The sequence below is a fragment of the Pagrus pagrus genome (assembly GCF_965226575.1).
Source record: "Pagrus pagrus genome assembly, chromosome: 9".
In the NCBI taxonomy this organism is placed as follows: domain Eukaryota; kingdom Metazoa; phylum Chordata; class Actinopteri; order Spariformes; family Sparidae; genus Pagrus; species Pagrus pagrus.
This window is the reverse complement of record NC_140193.1, coordinates 4,053,742-4,076,575: the sequence shown is the minus strand read 5'-3', so window position 1 is coordinate 4,076,575 and position 22,834 is coordinate 4,053,742. Positions and strand designations below refer to the sequence as shown.

Genomic DNA, 22,834 nt, shown 5'->3' with positions numbered 1-22,834 from the left:
AATTACCTAACCAACTGCTGCCATGTTGCAGGGTGAATTTGGAGAAATTGGCCTCGATGGAATCAACGGAGAAGAGGTAAGTGTGTGTTACAGTAGATTTAGTCTTTCAGTCCATTTGTTTTATAGGTAACACAGCGTACAGAATCGTGTATGACCACTTCTTGTCTTAAGCTGTGTGTCTGTCATTTATTCATATGTCAAAAACATGTTAATCTGTTCTGGTTTATGCATGATTGAGTGCTTTAACTGGCATCTGATGTATGCTTTCAGGGCAAAAGTGGAGTGGCTGGACCCCCAGGAGACAGAGGAAATCCTGGAAGAACAGTGAGTGTCTGGATGCCATTTTAGCTATTCATTTTGTCTACCGATTTTCTATTGATCTTGGTCAGAATTGTTGCAACTAACAATTATATTTCTTATCTATGAATCTACCGATCATTATCATGATTTTGTCGATCGTTTAGTCTATAAAATACTTAAAAATTGTGGAAAATTCTTCTTTTGTCCAACCAGCTGACTTTTTTTCCTGAAAAATACCTGAAACAATTAATAGATTATAGAACTAGTTGGTGACCAATTTTCTGTCTATCGACTCGTTGATTAATTAAGTTATCGTTGCAGCTCTAATGGCCATTAATGACGAATGCTCACTACACATGTTTATTGCTTCCAGGGTCCCAAAGGTACCAAAGGACAAGCAGGAGACAAAGGCGAAATGGGAATCAGCGGAAATCCAGTGAGTATTATGGAAACTGGTTATAATGCCGATTACTTTCTTAACAAATATCTTTAAAGTGATACTGTGTGGGCAAATAGTATTTTAGGGTGTTTAAATGTAGCCGAAATTGAAAAAGTGATATCTGTCCAACAGGGTGCAACTGGAAAAGATAACAACCGCGCAGGACCTAAAGGAGACGCCGGTGATGCTGGACCACCGGTAACATTTCATTTTCTATTTTATACTTTGGCAGTTTAACATCACATGGGTGCGTTTGCGTGGGTTTGTTTAACTTTGATATCTGCTCTGGAACGACAGGGAGAGCCTGGTGATGATGGAAAGAGGGGAACAGCTGGTGAACCCGGAAGAAGGGTAACGATTGTACCATGTGTTCATAATCTGTGCTTAATGCTTATTTTCCACTGTCTTTGTTAATCAGACTTATTTCTACTCAAACTTTATTAGGGAGCTGATGGCAGAAGAGGCCCACCTGGACAGGCTGTAAGTCTCTTTTTGGTGATAACGTACATACAGGTGTTATATAGTATTGCAGTAACTCTTGTGACGGCAGTGAGTAACACTGTGCTGCTCGCATGTCATTAAAGGGAAACCCCGGAAAGCCAGGAACTGATGGAGTCGTGGGAGAGCCTGGTGTCGGAGGATCTAGAGTAAGTCTGTCATTCTTTAATGCACTTGCCAAAACATATATCATAGTGAATGTTGTGATTGCTGTTGATAATTTTCTTGGCTGCTTTAGCACAGATGACACAATGTTTTGACGGAGCTGAGGCTGGATTATTTATAGATCTAGAAAATGTGTGTTCATTCTTTACTTGCAGGTTTGAAGTCCGTGTCAAATATGAAAGAAACTGGTGGCTCATCAATGTCTGGTTTTTATCTTTTTTAAAAGGGTCCACCTGGACCGATTGGTACACCAGGAGGCAGAGGAGAAGATGGAAACCCTGGACCCAGAGTGAGTGATCTATTATAACTCAGGTTCTCATTGGGATTCTTTGTTGAACAATAATCATTTCCAAATCCTTTATGACTGTATAAATGATTATGATTGTATAAAGGATATTACTACATGGGCTCAGGAACACTTTGTAAAACATATGTCAGTAAATATAGTTGCTTGTGAAGTATTGCATTTTATCTATGTTTTACAGTGTCCCAACTTTTTGGAATCAGGGTTGAAAATCTCTTCTGTTATCTGTCACATATTTAACGCATTAATTCAAATCAAACATATTTACTGAGCACATTTAAAACCAGCAGCAATTGACACAAAAGCTTGTATCTACCACACACTGCAACTGCAGAGGCACTCTGGTTTAAATGACTGAGAGTCATGTGCTCGTTATACTTCATTTTGAGAGGAATGTCTTCCAATGTCCTAATGTTGTGTTTTCTAGGGTCCCGGAGGACTCCCAGGTTCCGCTGGAGAGAAAGGCAGGAGAGGAGCTCTTGGTCGCAAGGTACTGCGTGGAACATAATTTGGCCTGGCTTACAGTATATTCTTCCATAACAGCCTTGTTTCATTTAAAAACACACTGGCCTAAGCCGAGCGCTCTCTCTCACATTACTGGACACACATGTGAAGTCTCTTTGAGCAAACATGAAAGGGCTATAAGAAAACATCAAGGCTCTGCTTGAGATCTAATGGAAAAAAAGCGTATAATGTAATTTAAATCTATAGAAACTGACCCTACAGTTTAAAGAACGATGTCACATTTCACTCTTAATTTAAACTCTTGGAACGCCCTTGAGTTTTTAACTGTTTTTGTCTCATTCTCTGTGTCTCTGCCTGTGTAGGGAGAGCCAGGAGAACCAGGACCGAAGGGTGTTGTTGGACCTCTTGGTCCTCGTGGAGAGCCTGTAAGAATGAAACCACATCTTCTCTGCATGTACTGTAAAACTGGGTGAAAAATGAGCAAAATAATAAGACCTGACCCAAAATATCACTTGCATGGTTAGTCACATTGTTTATGAAACCGATTGTCTGTACTTTAAGATACAGTAGACAATAATTTGCTAATCTATTTAATAACCGTCCTCGTGAAAGAGAACACCGCTGGCAGGAGAACTTCTGCTTCAGGCTGCGAGTTGAGGAGGTTTTCATTTGCATCGCTGTCATGTGCGGTTTAAAGCAAGACTTATGTTGCTTTGTCTTTTATATCTGATAATGTATGTGGTGTGTTTTTAACCAGGGAATTGGTATTGTTGCTGAGCTCTCTCTTGAACGTTACATACTGTGACAACGTTAAGCTGGGACAAAGGGGAGGCATTAATAAGCATTTTATGAAGACGACAAATCAGTAGAGCAATTTCTTTTTCTTGTTGTTTTTCCTTGTAGGGTGAAGATGGCAGAGATGGCTTCGGCATCCCAGGGCCTACTGGAAGAAAGGCAAGTGAATTTTGACCTCTAGTGATATATATGAATATATGGTAATCAGATAGATAGAACTTTTTAAGAGAACTTTTTGGAGAAACAGACAGGAATTATATGATGAGTCATTGAACTGTTAGTGTAGCTACTGTTGTCATCCAAGGCATCTAAAGTCCTTGGTCATGGCTGTGGCCCATTTATAGATACAATTATCAATGCAACCATACACTCAATGGGACAATAATGATATAAATAACACTTAAAGTGTGCATCCATTTTCCTCCACAGGGCGACGAAGGCTTCCCAGGATTCCCAGGACCAAAGGTAAAGAAAACACAGAGGATTCAAACTAAAGTGTTCCATTGTAAAGTGCCTTCCTTTTGATGTTTGTCATTTGCAATAATTCTTTTTACTTCCATCGTTGCAGGGAGCTGCTGGTGACTCTGGCACCAAGGGCGGACCTGGACCCAGAGGAAACCGTGGACAGAGAGTACGTTTTCAGTCCCCAGTTAGATTTGGTGTATATGAGCATTATATTCTAGATATGAGGGGTACAGTGCAGCGATACAGTACTGCATGGTATCACTTAAAGTCCTCCAACTGGACTTTAATTCACTGGACACATATGTTTGGTAATAAAATAAAGGATTGGATTTGTTTCAAACATATACTATGCGGTCTTGGCAGTGATCGGGCTGCATTAACATGTCTGTGTTGGATCAGTCTTTGAAGAGAGTGAATTGTTAAAGTCAAGCTCTTCTTGAACTATTGATGCAGTGAATGATTTTTCTCTCACTGTTTATTCTTTCCAGGGTATCTCTGGGGATGTTGGTACACCCGGACAGAAGGGAGAGGTTGGATATCACGGGCCAGATGTAAGCAAACTTAAGCTCCACTCTTTTCTTAACAGCTGTGCAAATTCCATTTAAATGACACGGTGCCACCATAGCAGAGCATGATTTATGATATCTACTATCACTGCTACAAGGACGTTTTAACTGGTTCGTTAACAGTCGCAAACAAAATCATCAGTAAGAAGATTGGTTATTTCTATATACTTAACGCCTGCCAAGTCCTGTGGAGGAATTGAGGAATCTCACAACTTGAAGAAAAAATAAAAGCTCTGTAGCTAATACATGCCATGCTACCAAGCTTTACCTTGCTATTAGCTTATTATGAAGACATAACATTGCCCCGAAATGTTTATAAGTTCCTCGTAGCAGCTTTAAGTTCTTAACAAAAAATAATCCTGCTAAAGAAATCCAAAAGAATAAAGCATCAGCCGTGTCCAGCTGTTCACACAACTGTCATTGCTGTTTCAACAGGGTCAGAAAGGACCGAGAGGACCAGGTGTCGTGGTACGTTCACTCATGTCACACTGTTGTATTTAGTTGTTCACTAGATTATATTTAATCAACAGAGCAAAACTCATCTTCGAAATCCTTTTAAAATTTTTCTCAAAATGTCTCTCTGTCCTCAGCAATGTGACCTGGTCAAGAAAATCAGGGACAACTGTCGTAAGTATGATTTAATAACTATCAGCATGTGAGCGCATCACAATGAAAAGCAATAATGTTCCAGTGTTACAAAAATGTCTCACCACATTTTGTCTCTTCTTTCTACCAGCTTGCTGTTTTGGTAAGTACAAACAAAATAGTATCAATTGGATAATAACTGTTTACATGACTGTGTATGTACTGTATGCACGAGTATAGAGAATAAAATCATCTACGTTCACACCATCAGGTCAGCAGGAATGTCCGCTCTACCCCACCGAGCTGGCCTTCGCCCTGGATGTCTCTCAGGCCAACGGCCGCCCATCCTTCAACAACATGCGTGACACAGTCCAGCGCCTCGTCAAAGACATCACCATCTCTGAGAGCAACTGTCCAAGAGGAGCTCGTGTTGCTTTGACCCTGTACAACGATGAAGTGACCACTGTGGTCCGGTTCGCTGATTCAATGAAGAAACGTGCCCTGCTGCAACAAATTGAGGGACTGCAGACCCTGCAGACGAGGAAGGAGCGCAAGTTGGACAACGCCATGAACTTTTTGGCACAGAACACCTTCAAGAGAGTGCGCAGTGGTTTCCTCATGAGGAAGGTGGCCATCTTCTTTGTCGGTACTGGGTCAGCCGGCCAGGCACAAGCACTCACTAGTGCAGCTCTTCGCCTCCATGATGCTGGAATCGCCACTCTGTTCCTGGTCAATCGTGAGGACCGAGCGCTCACCAGAGCACTGCAGGTAAAACAAACAAAACAGGGCAGATATCACAAAGGGGAAATTTGCATTACATACATTTGTAAGACATATTTTTCTTTTTAACATTTTTTGCTTCTTTTTTTTTAAACACCAGGTCAACAACACAGCCCTGGCCCAGGTTATTGTCCTTCCCAGCCCTGGAAGTGCACAGTACGAGTCAGTCATCAAGAAGGTTATGAACTGTCACGTCTGCCTGGGTAAGAGCTCTGCGTTTGTACACTAACACCGACATCACAGTTAAAGCTTGTAGTTTCTATTTTACACTGAAGAATACCCATTTTTTAAAGATTGTCTTAATCTGATCTGATGTTCCCTCACTAATCCAGTAGTTACTCTATTTCCTGTTTAAGAAGAAACATGGACACAGCACCAAATTTCTATTTATATATGTAATGTTATAATGTTAGGAACTTCCCGTTGCACAGAAAATCAAGGGGTTTGACATTACATCGGTTTAAAGGTCCTATTTGTAAGAAAAGTTGATTTTTGACTCTCATTGGGGTACATTATGTGTTTTCCTTTTGTAGACTCCTGTTCTCCCGACCAAATGTGTGACTATGTGCCCCCATCGACCGGCCGAGACAGGAGATCTTCCACCACAGATGTGGACATCGACATGGCTTTCGTCATGGACAGCTCAGAGTCGACCTACCCAGCATTCTTTACAGAGATTAAACGCTACATAGCGCACATAGTGGAGCATCTACATGTGTCTACAAATCCCACATCATCCGTTCATCACGCCAGAGTGTCTGTGATCCAGCAAGCACCTTACAGGTTCATCAACAACAAAACCGGCTCTCCCATCCAGGTGGACATCGGTTTGACGGAGCAGAGCTCAGGTCAGGATATTGTCAAATTCCTGCTGGAGAAGACGCCGCAGTTGGAGGGTGGCCGGGCACTGGCAGCAGCTATCGAATCCACAGTGGAGCAGGTGTTTGACAAGGCGCCTCTGCAACGAGACAGGAAAGTACTGGTGCTCTTCGTAACTGGAAGTGTGGTGGAAGAGGAGGCGCAGCTGATGCGTATCGCCACCGAGGTCAAGTGCAGAGGCTACTTCCTGGTCATCCTGGGTGTGGGTGAGAAGCTGACTGCAGAGGATGCTCGCGTCTTGTCACACATGGCGAGCGAGCCTTCTGATGTCTTCTTCAAGCGGCTGAACAGCATCTCACACTTCTACGACAAACACATCCTGAACTTCGGCCAGCTGATGCCAAAGTATATCAGCAGTAAGTTCAGCATCGATATCAATCTGCCAATCAAATTTTTAATGACTTTATGCTCACTTTTTTTTTTGTTAAAAGTTCAGGCTTAAAGGCACACTATGCAGGACTTTCCCTTTGCTGTTTGTAAACACATCATCCAAACATGCAGTAAGCAATTCTTGGTGGGCAAGTTTTTGACAACCTGGGAATGAGACTTAATGGCGCCCCCCCCAGAGGTTATCGTAGATGCTGCTAGCATCAGTTATATCTTAACTAAAGAGCAAGGAACAACACTGAAGGCTTTTTTTTGGTTCTGTGTAACAAACCACTGGGCCATCAGGTCACAGAAGCATCCCTAAAAAACCTTTCCCATTTGGTAAAGCGTGCACTTCATGTACAGAGGCTGTGTCCTCACCGCAGCAGACCAGGATATGATTTCTTCTTGTGGCCCTCTGCTGCATGTCACCCCCCCTCACTCTCATCCCAAAGGCCAAAAATAAAAATAAAAACAGCAACATGAAAATAAGAAAATCCAGGCAAAGGGCAGATAGAGATGTCTAGAGGAGCTTTTTAGAGGAAATCCTGCATAGTACACTTTTAATGCCATTCGATTCATCAGTTAATCCAAGTGAGTGACGCGCTCTGTTATTTTTCTTTTCAGTTGAAAACGCCTTCTACATGTCGCCTGAGGTCTCCAAAAACTGCTCGTGGTTCCAGAGCGACCAGCCACAAAAAAACCCCTTCACATCATCGCAGCAACAGGAGTAAGTGCATCGTGAGATTTTTATGAAGTGTCATTGGTTGCTGTTAATTTCCTGGAAACATTAATGGTCTTATCCACCGATCATTGGCCGTTTTACAGGAAACACCAGAAACAACATGAAAATCACCAAGCAGTCCATCAGAGAAAGCACAAAGGTAAGATTGTGGATGTATTACAATGATCTTAAACTACTTCAGCAGGCGAAGTCAGATTAAAGTGCTGTTTGATTTGGACTGTTTCATTCTGTTTTCTTTACTGTGAGTCATGCAGAGCTAACCGCTAACGCTGGCAGCAATCAGCACCGCTGTTCACACTTCTCTCAGACTTGTTATCACAACAGAAAAATGAACTCTAAAATTATCTTTTCCATCGCTCTGACTTCATCCACAACAGCTGCTGGCCTCCTGTGAACATGTGATTTTATTGAGCCTTTGTCTCTGTCACCCCCTCAGATGCAGATGTGCTACACGTCTCTAACGTCACCTCCAGCAGCTTGAAGCTGCGTTGGAGCAGCCCGGACCCCAAGCTCTTCGTCTACTTTGAGGTCATGGTGACACGGTTGAGCGACCATGCCCTGGTGCTGAAGACCAACGTCTCAGGAACAGAGCTTTCAGTGGACAACTTAGAGAGCTCTCAAACATATCTCGCCGTGGTCACTGCCCACACTGCTGAGGGCCGCGCCGTCTCCACCCGCAAAGGCATCATGACTACCAGTAAGTGCATAAACACACACGTTGTAAGCTCCTTTTTTTAACCACAAGATAAAATATTATTATTACTATGCCTTCACTCTGTTACTGTAGCTGCTCCATGACTGTTGGTTTCACTTTTACAGAAGCAGCAGAGCTGAAGCCACCCAGCCAGGTCACCCGTACTGTAAACACCACGCCACTGGACAAACCAGAAACTGGTTAGTGACCGTGCATGCACATGCATATCTTTATATTTTAGTAGAAAAGATGCATATAAACATATACTATATATTCAGCTTGCAAAATGTTTCTATTTCTTTATGTAATTGATACGTAGTGACCAGTAAATTGTGCTTTGGGGACGTTTCAGCTTGAAGTGAATCTCTGAGTTTAAATATGACATTTAACTCATCCCAGAGAAATAGGAATATATTTTTTCTGCTGGCCTCATCGACCACATGTCAGACCAACGCACTGCGATATGAATCAAAAAGGTTTAAGCAAAAATGTGCTGACTTTAATCTTTGTAGCACAAATCTATTCAATATTTACTCTGTAACTGCCTGCTGCATTAATGCTGATGGCCTCTATGGAGTTGTGTTTAGCTGCGTTCCCTCTGCAGAGCGTTGGTCCTATAAATAAAACCTGATGGTTCAACTCAACGAACATAACAAGCTGTGCTCTAATGCAGCATTGTTTCAGCTCAACTACAACACAAATGTGCTATTAATCAGCAGTACTGGCACATGCCTAAACATACTGTGGGTCATGCAGGAAAACTTACGAAATCTACAGCTCAACTCTTGGTTTGTAGATTTAATCTTGTCTTGTAATATGTTGTGACAAAGAGAAGAGTTGAGGTTGCAGTATCTGAGGCCTCACAGCTGCCGCTCCTTAACAAAGACACAGCGGGAGGACGGCTTTTCCCTTCCCTACTATCATTCAGTTGATTAATAGAATAGGAATGTCGTCTTGTGCTGTACTTTGAGACCCCAGTGTGAGCAAAGAGTATGTTTTTTACCAGCACTCTGCAGCAGGAAGGAGTTAACTGACAATGCAGCCAATACTCCAAAGGATTTTTATCATAATTACCTGTGAGGAAGTACCTCTGGTGTCGATTTCTTGGATTGGTCTCATGCAGATAACACAGCTGGACCACACAGCCGTTCGAATCCTAGATGACTAAATGAACTAACAGAAAGCAGAAACTGTAGTCACAACAAACTAACTTTTCAATTCACTCATGGAAACCCAATATTAAACCTTTTTTCCTTCTACTGACTGTAAGTTTTTAAATATCCAAACCCCTTAAGCAGCATGTTACTCCATTATGTTGAATGCTATTTCCTCTGCACTTTAACAATGAACTATATCAGCACTCAAAACAACCCCAAACTTCTAATATAGTAATTATTTATCTACTACCAGCGCACAGTAACTGCTGTATTTCCTCACTTAGTTGTACGTTAATTTCTAACACAAACTCATCCTCTCTCCCTGTCTGTCCTCCATCACTGCTGTTGTTTTTTTGTTTTGTTTTTTTTGTGCATGTTCTAGTTAATGAGTTTGCAGACCCATGCTCACTTGACTATGACCCTGGAATGCCGTGCAAAGACTATCAGGCTAAGTGGTTCTTTGACAGACAGAGCGGGATCTGTACACAGTTCTGGTATGGAGGTTGTGGAGGCAATGACAATAGGTTCGACACTGAGGCCCTCTGCTTGAAAAACTGCATGAGGTCAGGTGAGTGTTTGTCAGAGTCGGCTTCCTCTGAGAGGACGAGCCGCCGCCTGGTGTGATGGTGACGGTGTAATATAGTGCAGCACATTATGAGCTTCATCTCTAGATACAGAAACTGATGAATGACTGTTCGCTGAGCCGTACGCCAGAGAAATCACAGTCCAATCAAAGCAAAGCAACCTCGACATAAGGCAATGATTGATACTTCTCTAGTTTGGAGGAAAAGCTTCTTTTTAATCACCACTCCAAAAGCAAAAAACAAAGAAGAAAAACAGAAATGAAACATGTATTTACCTGCTCTAATGAAAGCTACCGACAGTAGTAACCTAGCTTAATCTCCAGAAATAAGGGGCATGTCAGGTATACAGAAGAATATCTGATTGGAGCTGAAACATTCGCCTTGTAGAGGCTAAGTTGTTGGCACAGCTAGTTGCTTACAATTGATTCAGAAATTACTGCAAACCTTTTAATGGAAAAACTGCCAACATTATCATTTTAAACTGCAGATATGTTGCGCCAGAATTTGAAGCTTGACGAGTGTAGCAACAGTTATTAAAGCAGCAGGTATCATTTCCCAGCCTGCTTCAGATCAAACCATGCTCACTCGTATGATAAAAGCCTTAATGGCTGCACTCAAGTGGGTCCTGCGAAATATGACAGCTAGTAGCTTGGAAAATAGCAATATTGGGCACTTATTTTACCACAAATGAGACAAGAACTAGCTAGCTAATGTGCCATTTCCTCACTATATTTTCAGTGTGTTGTATTTTTAAGAAATGCAAAACATTACTTCTGAAGGACTATGAGTTAACAGTTCAAATCAAGCATAGAGGCTGTATTATGTGTAGCTTGGAAACTAGTGGATCAGATTTTAATGTTTATCAGCGCTAAAAGGCGTTCGTCATACGGAAGTGACCACGCTTTCATCTAAAGTGGGCTGGAAACACTACAGATGCTGGCAGGACTCAGCAAACAGTCATTAAATACACACAATTCATAGAAACTGAAGGAATCTAAATATTAATCCTGTTATAACTTTATAACTGTCACTGATCACATGAGTTTTGGGGAAAAATGTGGATTACATCTTAATACAGAGGGGTGATAAGTGCGCCGGGGAGTTTAGTAGGAAAAGAGACGCGACCTGCCAGCGCGGATCATTTGTGTCAGATAATGAGGTTTACATCTGTGTAAACGCCTGTGGTCATTTAAAATCCACGTTGCATTACATGTTTTTTCAGCAGCTGGCGAAAGTCTCTTGCTTTAAGCTATTTTCATATTTCCACAGAGCCGGAGCCTCAGCCAAACGTGCAGCAGACTGAGCAGGTGGAGATCCTCCCGGCCCCCGGTGAGATCTGATATACAGTCGCCACATAGCATGAATAGTTTTCTGTGGACTTGCAGTATTATGTTACTGTCTCTTCCCTTCAGCTCCTGGTTTTGAAGACATAACTGGCTAATGTGCTTGTGCACGTGTTATGATATGCAAATGCTAGCCAATAGGAAAGAAAAAGCACTTCCTTCCAAGCAAATCCACATCCTCAAAATTTGAATCAAACCTTGCAGACCCCCCCTAATGTCTGGGCATGTATCTGGACATCAAGCCACATGTGTTACATGTTATATCGCTGTTACATAATTTCCACGATCTTTGCTCGCTTTGCAAAAACAACCACTCCTTTGTGTTAAACCCACCCACCTCCTCCGCTGCCCCTCCGATGATCTAAACGACTGACGGAACAAGTGAAGTGCCAAACGTGGAAAAATGAGAAAGGTTATGCTTTTGTCGCAGGAGCCAGCCAAGTCATAACCACCGAGAAAATGAATGGAAAGCCTTGTTCATTGCTTCATTGTTTTTCTGGCAGCCGTCCTCACACAGAGCAAGTTCAATTTGTCAGTACCTCATCAGCGTTGGAGGCAATTGGCACGAGATGCTTACAGTAATACGAAGTCTGCTTTAAACCAAATGAGCTATATCTCATGATTGTGGAAGAAGAAAAGTCTTGCGGGGATGGAAGTGCTTTTGGTTTTTCCTTGAAACATTTATGAGGATTATACTGTTTTCCATCCCACAACACAAACAAGTCATCGGCTAAATTCTGCAATCATGTCTTCATTACTACTCATTATGTGTAATGGTGATGATATATTCGCTGCTGATTGCACCGCTCATTGTTGTACATACTAAAAAAAATCTAATTTAGTGGCGGCCTTGCCAGACGCATGTGCTCATGTGTTCTCATACTTTTTTCCTGATTGTTTTTCTTTGTCACTTCCCTCCACAGCGGCCTCTACAGCCGTGGACATCTGCCAGCTTCCCAAAGAGGAAGGTACGTGTGCCAAATTTGTCCTCAAGTGGCACTTCGACGCCCCCAGCAAGAGCTGCACGCGCTTCTGGTACGGAGGCTGCGGAGGAAACCAGAACCGCTTCGACACGCACGAGCAGTGTGTGAAGGCCTGTGGAAAACCAGGTACATGTCTTGTTCATGGTAACAATCTCCCAGTAACAATGAGACGTCAGATGATGGGAAAGCAGCTGCATGGCGGCTTTTCTACAGTAGAGGACACACGTCACAATAAATACAGCCGACAATCAACCATCAGGAGTGATCTCTTATTTACAAACATCATAAAAGCTGCAGCAAAATATATTAAAAGAAATGTTATTGTGCTTTTAATTCTTATTTTGGCAGTTGTCTGAAGCAGCGAGCCAAATAAACTAAGATCATGCGATTTGAGTTGGCACGCACAGTCGCCAACATAAATTAACAAATTTACCGTCTCAGGGGAGCAATTACAGCACTCACAGTTACAGTATGAGTCACGCTGAGAAAAACTGCTTCACTGTCTTCTATTAGGCTAATTTCTATGGGTGCACATTGCATTCATCAAAGAAAAAACAATTTAACGTTGACCTGTAATAATTTGGTCTCCCATAAAAACTAGTTCCATCTGTAAACATGATGTAAAACCAAGTTAGGACGCAGAGTCTGCCAGTAGTCTGCCTGTGGGTTCACACAATGGTAGAAAATAACACAGTACAGTTAGTCAAGTACTGCACTTAAGTACAATCCACTACATTTAACAGATTGAGTTGCTAAGATTGTGCATAAAAACACGTGTGATAAGTTCATAAAATAGTAATAAAAAGTGCAGTTTTGGTCCGTCAGTTGTCAGCAGCAACACCAAATTCAAACCTTTATTTAAGCAAAGATTTGCGCAATGATAGAGATCGAGACAAAAACATGCAGAGGTAAAACATTACTCTGTGAAAACACCTGCACACTGAGGTGAAGTGTTCAGATCATCACCATGAATAGCTCAGACGTAGTAAGAGTGTCAGTTGTTGATAATTCCACGTGTTCAGTGCAAAAAGACTAATGGCAGATCCAGAGTCGACCCGTGGGACTTGTAGCATAAGTTTGATCGGGTCCTGGGGGACATTCCAGTATAGATGTTATATAGTTTGGTGAATGTCCAATATGTCCCTCCAAACCTCCCAGATGGCCTCCATTAAATAATCGTTTGAACACAAAAGAGGTAAAACTGTCCAATATTTCAATGATAGTCTGGACTCAGCAAACCAAGCTGGCTGCTCAGCTAACTAGCTGAGGGCAGCTACAGTCATGAATGACTGATGGACCAAATGGACAGATGGACATCATCTTAGCATATAAAGAAGCTTCTTTACACAAAATGGCTGACCATGTTTTTCCTTTTCCCATTCATCCGCAGCACCCATCAAACAAGTCCTCGCTGCAGTAAGAACATAGGACCAAAGTGACACACGGCCAGCTTTCGCCTCCGTTTAGGGGATTCTGAGGAGAACCATCCAAAATGGCCGCACTGTCAGGATGCAATACCAAAGCAATGGTGGCTGCACTGGATTCCACAAAACATGGACTTTTATCCCCAAAATTCTTGAAGTAGTTTTTTTTTTCACGACGAGAAGAAGGAAGGCAACACGATTTGCTGCATGATTTGTTTTAACCTACTGGTGCTACATAGTATGTTTGTTTTACAGATGAGTTGTTAAAGTGCATTCAGTCAAGTTTCCTGGAACAATGACACCATACGAGTTTTTTTTTTTTTAAATGCAGTTTTATGATTAAGCAAGAAACATATATGAATATCTTGGACAGAGATAAATTAGTACGTGCAGGACTGGCATTAATTAATGCAGTACCGTTTTTTTGTATTGTGTTTTATTTTTGTTTTTTTTTACATTCCACACTCACATAGCAACTTCGGCTTTTATTGATTTGTATTGTTTTACGCTCACTTGATCCCTGTGGAATCGTTCCTTCACTATGTTACAGTCACACAGTCCACAGTAATGTTTACACAAGTCTTGTACGGCGGTGTGTGTATGTTAAACGACAGTGACCAACTGCTCGGATGCTAAAACATTGACGTAATGTTAAGTGCACTTCAGGATCCGCTGCCTCAAAACACACACTCACGTTCCAGCCATCGAGAAGAGGAATGTACTTGTCAAGCTGTTTTTTTTTTATTTTTGTTTCATTTGGTTTTTACTGAAATTTGTGTTTCATCTGGGTATAGGGGAAATAAAAATGAATTAGACTTTCTAATAAACATGAGCAACTGATTCTTTTCTTTCTTGTTTTGAATTAAACACACGAGACGGTTACAGAGATTCAGAAGCATAAATGATACATGTGACATCCTGTAGAGCTAAAAGAGGAGATGAAGATTTATTTAAAACCAGAAAATAAAAATTCTCTGAAGATCATCTTTCATTTATTTAGGATTATTTTACTCCTCAGGTGGAGTTAAGATGATCTTTCTGGCTATTAAGTGAATTAATTTCTAAAAATCCAGCTAAAGTGTGTTTACAGGTATTGGGGAGGGAAAAAAAAATAGTATCAAGCCTTTTGTGGCTCCAGAGGAAGCTGTAAGATGATAAATTGTCTCCGGTGATGTCACTCAGTGGCTCGGTTGCATTGTGGGTAATGTAGTCACCAGGGTCTGAAAAGTAAGAAGATCGTGTGGAGTAAAAAAAAGTGATATCTCTGGTTCTGCTTTATTGATTTGTTTTAAAACTGTCCACAACAGTGTTGCTGCAAGACCAGTGGACTGCTTCTCCAAACCTGGTGCCTACATTACCCACAATTCACTGGGTGTTGAGAGATCTGACAGATCCTACTTTTAAATTGGACTCAGTGTCTTTATTTCATCCAGATTTGGATCCATGATTTCTGACCACATGGACCTCCAGGGACAGTCTAGTACATCGTTTTAACATTTTAGATTTATTGGCCTTTTTTTGTTTCACAACTTTACATATTCACAGCAGCTACAATGCTCAAGAACGCCCATCATTACTCTTCAAACATTAAAAATGACTCCACACTCTTTTACTGGCTGAATTCACTTCAGGCACAACAAAAATAAACCTGTTACACTAGATTTGGACAGTTTGGACAAACATCTACTGCAGACGTTCCCTCAGAGATCAAAACTAAATCAATCAAAGTCGAGATAAGAGGAGTGAAAGCTGTGTCATTGTCTGGAGAGGAGAAGATTAAATATTTGGTCAGTAAATGTTAAACTTTAAAAGCCTGGGGACGTGTTCTCTGTCCAACCACAGCAGAACGTCCAGATGTCATTTCTCCGGGGTGTTTGAAATATTCATAGTTCTGATAAACTCACCAGATTTCCTCCAATAATCATCAGCTCACTTCAGTATTTCATCACTTCATTTGACTTTTTCCCCCATCGTGGACCACAGTGTGACATTTGTAATGAAGAGTAAATAAATCATATTATGACTCAAACTTTTACACACTTAGGCCAGAAGTATATGGACACCCCTGTCCACAGTGAGTAGGTCCAGTTATATTTCAGTCTCAACGATTGTGTTTGAAAAATGGTTTTCCCAGTTTTGAGTGGAAAAACGTGACCTGCCTGCACCGAGCTCGGACCTGAACCCGATCCAACACCTTTGAGATGAACTGAACACCAGTGGAGCGGCCGACCTTACTGCCAAACATCAGAGTTTGACTTTGCACACGGTTTTGAAATGAGATGTTCAGGTGTCCACATACTTATTAGCATGAAATGCAAATATAAATTATTATGACAGACGAGTGGAACAATTTTTGGACGAGCAAAGCTTTCATGATTAGTGAGAAATCTGATTTGGGTTTTGCACGGTGTGCAGCTGGAGCCTTCGGGCACTGTGGGTGTTTTGAACATCCCACATCGCAACGGGTAAAAACTCGTTAACACGTTAAAACTTTACACTGTAGGACGATTATTCAAATCCTGAAACCAAAACCGAGAACAACTGCTTACAATTAGTGGTGAGACTTGACATATTTACACTTGTGCTGTGTACCGTCTCTGTGGGTGGGAATTTGTTCCTGTGGACAGATGTGATGAATATCCAAACAGCTGTATGGGACTTGTTATGAGCGTAATATCTCTTGTTGACATGTACACACATGCAAACCTCATTTTATACACTGAACATACGTTAACATGTAGGTTGATCAGTAACACACTGTCTCTTTGTCGTGATTACCAACTCATGCTGTCATCACCGCTCCAAAACCATCCATTCCTCCATCCATCCATTCCTCCATCCATCCATCCATCCATCCGGGGTCGGTCCTGGTGGCAGCAGGCTCAGTAGGTTGTTCCAGATGTCTCTATCCCCAGCAACGCTTTCCAGCTCCTCCTGGGGGATCCGAGGCGTTCCCAGGCCAGATGAGATGTGTAATCTCTCCAGCGAGTTATGGGTTTCCTCCCAGTTGGCGCCCAGGAGGATCTTGATCAGCTTCCCGAACCACCTCAGCTGGCTCTTTGACACATGGGAGCAGCGGCTCTACTCTGAGCTCCCTCCGGATGTCCGAGCTGATTGGACCTGGGGCAACGTGCCACCACCAATGCAGACTTTGTTTTTTGTCAAGTAGTAAAACTCACAGCCATCGTCCACTGCTAGAAGGTTATTTTTAAAACACCTACATACAAAAAAACCCCAGCAATTTTTCCAGTAACAGATTTTTTTATGAGAAACAAACTCAATAAAAGGGATTACTTGAATTGCCGAACTAACGCGTTACAACAACAAAAAAAGTAATCTGAGTACTCCAACGTATTACTTTTTAAGAAGTTACCCCCAACGCTGCCCACGTAACAGGATGAATCTCAGCTAAAAGCACATCAGAACCATTTTTACCAAAACAAAAACACAATTCCAACGACAATGTTACAATGTGTAGGTTTGGTAGGACCCAGGAGCTGAAAACAAGGCAGAGAGCGGAGTGCAAGGAGATTTATTACTTCACAGGGGTTAAACAGTTGAGAGTAGAGAGAGGCTCTGGCTGGAGACTCCGTCGGAGAGGAGGAGGAGGAGAGGTATCTCACGGTGGCGCTGGTGGATAGCGTGGCGTGTGGGGCTCAGGAGAGCTCAGGGCAAGGCTGTTGGCTGCAGAGGTGCTGAGGGCTGATCACAGGAAGCAGAGCCGGTGATAGTTGGAAACCAGGTAGATCACTGAAGGCAAAAACAAATCAAAGTTAGATCTCTTTGAAACAGGCACAAAGGACAGCGAGAGAAAAGTCTTAAAGCGCTCAGCACCAGCAGGAGCCATGTACCACGTACCTGACGAAATCACCTGCCAGCAGGTAGAGTGAAGACCAGAGCTCATCAGCAGGCGCTGATCGCCAATCTGCTGCAGGTGTGTGTGTGTGTGTCAGCAGCTCCGGTGAGGGGAAAACGCCCAGACTCTCAGTGCAGCTCTGCACGCACAACAAGCAAAAACACAAATCCACCACAGAAACATGTCTGACTGTGACACACAAGCAACTAAAACAAAAGAAACAAAAATGGTGCATCCCTACAAAGCTGGAGCTAGCAGTCTAAGCAGCTAACAATACAAACGATATGCCAAATAAAAGCTGAGACTGTACGTGATCGAGGCCAGAACAGTTGCATTTATACAATATATTTAATTATAAATAAGTTTTACAAGCTGTAACATGAGAAATCTAAAATGGCACATTTGGAGATTGAGATTGAGCCAAAATATGTCTCGAATAAAATCTCTCTAACTTTGCTCAGCTGCACTTAATTAGCATCAATCCTGACAGAAGTAATGTTCAGATGTTGTGCCGTGGTACTCTCGGGCTGCAACTGCAATAAAATCTTTTATTCACGCTGCGTTCCTGTGAGATCTGGACCGATGCTCACACCTCTGCGGAAAGTGTTACTTTTATTTTGGTACCAAGGTTTTTCTTGTAGTCCTTGTAGTTGCAGAGATACACTCAGGGTGGATAGCTATCATTGTCATTTCTCCCTGTTGTGACAGTCTGGCAGGTTTACTTCAGAGCTGCAGGAGTTAAAAAGCAGAGAGAAAGAAAAAAAAAAGGAAAACCTGCCAGCTGCCCGTTTACAGCGGCTGGTAACTCTGTCAGAATTTCCACAATGAGCAGAAAGTGACTAACGGCAGCTCACTGTGGTACACTGCCGAAGCATTCAGCACATGCCAACGAAAACCACCTTCTCTCCTCCAGCATGCACCCACCCAGCAGCAGAATGTGAACTAAACAAATAACCTCAGGGACGTTAAACAGGGCGAATCGTTATTTAGGTTTCCGTGAGGTGACGAGTGGGTCATGAAGAACATGTGAAAGAGCGGGAATCCTCCTCTAACCTCTCCTCCCTTTCAAGCCCAACTCCCAGCTTTTATTATTTCATTTACAAGCCGGCGTTTCTCTCCGGCTGTTTTTTCTCCCCCTCTTTCAAAACCTCTCTATCAAATTGTCGGACATTCTTGGGGAACCAGGAATGTGCTGCATCCATCGTTCAGGCGGTTTCTGGATCCTCTGGGTCATTACTTCAGTACGCACGGTTTCACATAATAACCCACTGGGGGTCGTCCAGTCATTCTGTAGATCTTTGTTGATATGACCGCAGCTCAGAGTTTCCACAGTAGATTTCCCGGTGGATACCTTCATTTGGGTGTTTTATAAATAAAGAAAATGAGCTCTGAAGTAAAAAAAAGACTGCACATATTTTGTTTGAATGCATCTGGAGCTGGAGAAGCCTTTTTTATTTTAGCCACACTTTAAAAAGAAATCTGTAATTTTAGAGACCTTTCCTGTATTTTCTAAATACATGAAAATAATGATAAAATTACCAGATAGTGGGACGCCCCTAATAGCTCAGCTCAACTCAAACCTGGCCATTTTGCTGCATGTCATCCCCCCTTCCTTCATCCGGTTTCCTGATGTACATGTCACAAGTAAAACATCATGAAAAGTCTGTCACTGAATAACCATAAAATTTCCTTTTCTAAAACATAAAATTGTCTTTTTTCCGCATAGAAATAATTTTGCAAATCTGTCACATTTTCAAAAATATGTTCTTTTTAGTTTAATAGACACATTTATTTTTTAACATTTATTAAATTCAACTCCTGACGAGGTGTTTCAGGAGCAGTGTTTTCTGTGGGAGGGAGGAGTTTCTTTCAAGACCTTTTACGCTCACATGAACTGAAATAACACCCTGAAGGAAAGGAAAAAAAAAACTGAAAAAAAGCATAAAATGTCTCTGGACGTTTTCACAACAAAAATGTTGAATGTATATTTTAAAATCAACTTTCCTGCTATGTATTTCACAAATACCAGACAGCGCTGAGAGTCAATGACAGCCCACTTTGTAGATCATTTGTATTTTTCATTATGGAAAATTACTGCTATTTTCTGTACAGTACTTTATTCGGGGTGACAGCGTCATATTATCAGGAGCTGAATAGACAAGAGGCGCTCTCATCTCTTCCAGGGAACTGAAAGTCTCCTTTGGTTCCACCATATGTTGCCTTCACCAAACCCGTGGCTGTGTGGTCGCCCCCGCATGCCGATGATTCATATAGGGCCCTGGGAGTGCCAGTGTAAACATTGTTGGAGGAAAAGACCGTCGCTGAGCTTTGTGCCACAAACTGTTCAAAGACATAATTGAGAAATGAGTCTGGAGAAACGTTGAAAACCAAAGTGCGTCGGTTTCATCTGCATGAAGGTTTTTCTGAAGACGGGTGAAATAATAATTGGGGGTTCAAACTGTGTTTTGATGTGAGGAAACCCAAGAAGAAGAGGCTTTTATGGGGCCTTGAAGCTGTCGGTGGAGGATCATGTAGTTGCGGTTTGCTCGACTACTTTCCAACTGATGAACTTGGCGAGATGAGAGTACGAGCGTGGGAGCTGCGCTGGTGGATTAATGCTCCATGCGGCCAAAAGAACAAGAGGAGGGGAGAGCAGCGAGGAGGTTTTACTGCTGTAGCTGCACACATGCAGTCGTTCCATCGATGACTCACACCGCTGGCTCTGCATCTTTCCACAAGAGCCATAAAAGTCAGGGGCCTGTAATGACTTTCACATTGAGCGGCAGAGCTGTAAATGCACTCCCACTATCTGCAGCTCCTGAGTCACAGCACAAACCACCAGCAGACTCATCTCTTCCCTCTCCCACCGCCTCCTCTGGCTCCCTTCAACTCGAACTGGGTCTTCTGTGGCATCTCCGACATGCTTGTCAGCTATTGCCCATTCATGGTCAGGGATGAAATGCTGAGCGTGCAAGTCTGCAAATCTCCCTGGACCGAATGTTGCCAAGTTAAACGTCAAACATGAAAGAGCAAAAGTGATCTGAGGGGAACAGAGGGAGAAAATGTAGCGCGACTGCAAAAAAAAAAACGTTCTGTCCTCAAAAATGTCATAATGCTGTGGTGACAGCAGGGTCAACACGGTCCACACGGTTCCCACAGGACGACACAGAACCAACGACATGATAAAAGTGTTTTCAATATCTGTCAGTTGGCATTTTACAAAATGTAAACCAGAGGAAATCTTACTTTATTTCTTCTTCTAGTAAAGGACTATAAATATTCTCATGCGATTAAATCCAGGCTGTATGAAGTCCAACGATTTCATCATGAGCTGTTACAAGAGATCTCCAGTGTCCTTTCAAAAAAAATAACTACTCATATTAGTCTGTTTTCTCCCAAGAACAAGAAAATAAAACAGGAACCTGCCCTGATGTAAAAATGCAAACAGATATTCTTTACTTTGGCCGGACAGATTCTCATGTAAGACTCTTTAATTCACTTTCTAATCCAGGAGGCTTGTTATCTGAAGCTTATCACACAACTCTGTTATTATCTGACAAATCATTACGGAAGGAAATTTAAAAACGCGGCCAACTTTTCAGTGAGTGTGTTGTGACTCCACCGTAAACCGCTGGATTCAGTCTGAGCCAAACAACGTGACGTCCTCTCGTGAGCTCCTTGGTGACTTTTCCAGCTTCGGGGCCTCTTCTGGCTCCTGCAGAGACAGTTTTTGGGTAAAAGACACTTTAAAACAACAAATCAAACAAATCACCTTTCAGCATATACCAGCTGTCGGTCTCCTGGCAGCCGACAGGTGTTTTACATCAGTGGCTCATTACAGGTCAGAGTGGATCAGCTGATCGTGCCCAAACAGTTTGGTATTGTGACATATGTAGCCGTTTTGGGAGAAGATTGAACGCTTAGATATCAAAGATGCAGGGCTTTAGTATGGATGTTTCATTATTCTGTTTGTCACTTAGCATTATGCTCTTCCAAACAACTTCGAACTTGAAAATGTTTTACTTCCTACAAGAAAAATGACAACGCAGCGCCACTCAAAGTCAGAATCCCTGTTTGTGAACTCAGAAATCCATCGACTTCAAGAAGAAGCAGTTTTCTGACATCACACGGGGAGGGGGAAGGATGTATTTGTATTTGAATAGAGCGAGTGAATGGAATATTTTGATACGTTTCCAGGTATAAAACTACCGTAAAACATAATATAAAATGCTGTTACCTCGTGCCTCGTGTTTTCCCTCCTCTATCTCGTTCGAGGATGCACTGAGGGTTCAGCTGTGTGTAGACTTTTGTCCACAAAACATTAAATGACCTCATAAAGCTCATCGAAGCCTCTGGAAGCCACGAGATCCCAAACCTATTGGAAGACGTTGGGGTCACCTGGAAAGACCTGGGTCATTCTGGTTCTGACGCTGCAGACCTCATCCAAACAGACCGTCAGCCAGAAACTCTGCTCTGTTTAGGCCCAGTTGAGGGGAAGTCACCTTCTATACATCTCCAGTTTTTCCCAGTTACTTCCTGAGTATGTACTTTAGTTTGTGCCACGCAGCCTCTCGCCTGTTTCCAAGTTAATAAAGCTGGGAAGAGACGCTTTCACACAAGAAAAGCCAATATTTCTGGCCGGAGGGAAAAAACACACCTGCTTTTTGAAACATTATGAAAGACTTGGATAGCAACGAGGTTTTCAGAAATGCACAAAGATCTCGACACTGACCTTTTTTAAGAAGGTGGTTGAAGGAATAAAAGAGGGAGGCTGTGAATATTAGTCGAATATTCACTTTCAACAGCTGAACAGGCTCTTTTTTTTCAGAATAAGGACAAAAATCTGGATGTTTTGTCGTCAGTTGTACATTGTGTTGATAAAAATTAAAAGAGCGGCCAGCAATAATAAGATTAACAGAAGAAAATGACCAAAAAAACGTCTCATCCAGCAGTACAGTATATTTTTTACTCTTCAAACACAACCCTTCTCTGAAATCTGAATATGAAAACATCAATTAGTGGTAACCGTTTGCAGTCATGGACTTTTATATTTCATTGTTTTTATGCTCCATGAAACACACCTCACTGTACAATTAGATTATCCCAACAGTCTTTTATTTCTCTTTTCTTCCACATTCATATCGTATTAGTCTGGTTGGATGATCTGCGCGTCGTTAAGTTCCCACTGAGGTTTCCAACAGCGAACACAAACAAGCTGTTTGTCTGTGCGCTCTCGAAAGGCAAAAACACATACATTAAAAACCATAAACACACATGTGGCCCTGACATATGTTTGTTAGGCACCGCAACTGTCGTTTCCGAGGTCGGTGAAGAAACTTCAAACGGCACCGAGGCGAAGAGGTTCCAGTTTATCCACGGCGCTGCGGCTCCTCGAGGCCCCTGACCTCCAGTTAAGGTAACGGCGTCGTCGCGAGGAGGAA

General features: G+C 42.2%; 1 protein-coding gene and 1 long non-coding RNA gene across 7 annotated transcripts in view; one reads left to right on the top strand and one right to left on the bottom strand.

The window, feature by feature from the left end:
* col6a3 (collagen, type VI, alpha 3) overlaps window positions 1-14,377 on the top strand; it is a 118,962-nt gene extending 104,585 nt beyond the window's left edge. For 4 of the 6 annotated variants that reach the window (XM_084362091.1, XM_084362089.1, XM_084362087.1 and 1 more), the window contains 28 exons: window positions 32-76; window positions 271-324; window positions 674-736; window positions 872-937; window positions 1,037-1,090; window positions 1,184-1,219; window positions 1,324-1,386; window positions 1,629-1,691; window positions 2,134-2,196; window positions 2,534-2,596; window positions 3,075-3,125; window positions 3,396-3,431; window positions 3,535-3,597; window positions 3,920-3,982; window positions 4,433-4,465; window positions 4,588-4,624; window positions 4,734-4,745; window positions 4,854-5,350; window positions 5,463-5,565; window positions 5,896-6,597; window positions 7,235-7,337; window positions 7,436-7,491; window positions 7,789-8,049; window positions 8,172-8,246; window positions 9,586-9,771; window positions 11,057-11,116; window positions 12,054-12,239; window positions 13,504-14,377. In XM_084362091.1, the coding sequence (XP_084218217.1) occupies window positions 32-76; window positions 271-324; window positions 674-736; window positions 872-937; window positions 1,037-1,090; window positions 1,184-1,219; window positions 1,324-1,386; window positions 1,629-1,691; window positions 2,134-2,196; window positions 2,534-2,596; window positions 3,075-3,125; window positions 3,396-3,431; window positions 3,535-3,597; window positions 3,920-3,982; window positions 4,433-4,465; window positions 4,588-4,624; window positions 4,734-4,745; window positions 4,854-5,350; window positions 5,463-5,565; window positions 5,896-6,597; window positions 7,235-7,337; window positions 7,436-7,491; window positions 7,789-8,049; window positions 8,172-8,246; window positions 9,586-9,771; window positions 11,057-11,116; window positions 12,054-12,239; window positions 13,504-13,541 (3,132 nt within the window). In that variant the 3' untranslated portion in view covers window positions 13,542-14,377. The remainder of the gene's footprint in view (window positions 1-31; window positions 77-270; window positions 325-673; window positions 737-871; window positions 938-1,036; window positions 1,091-1,183; window positions 1,220-1,323; window positions 1,387-1,628; window positions 1,692-2,133; window positions 2,197-2,533; window positions 2,597-3,074; window positions 3,126-3,395; window positions 3,432-3,534; window positions 3,598-3,919; window positions 3,983-4,432; window positions 4,466-4,587; window positions 4,625-4,733; window positions 4,746-4,853; window positions 5,351-5,462; window positions 5,566-5,895; window positions 6,598-7,234; window positions 7,338-7,435; window positions 7,492-7,788; window positions 8,050-8,171; window positions 8,247-9,585; window positions 9,772-11,056; window positions 11,117-12,053; window positions 12,240-13,503) is intronic. The other 2 variants (XM_084362092.1, XM_084362088.1) reach the window with 1 other exon arrangement.
* Window positions 14,378-16,731: 2,354 nt separating this feature from the next.
* On the bottom strand, window positions 16,732-21,119 carry LOC311262481. The gene is made up of 3 exons (XR_014623262.1): window positions 21,016-21,119; window positions 17,396-17,532; window positions 16,732-17,287 (listed from the first exon to the last, which is right to left on the bottom strand). It is a non-coding gene; the product is annotated as an uncharacterized lncRNA (long non-coding RNA).
* Window positions 21,120-22,834: the final 1,715 nt, after the last annotated feature.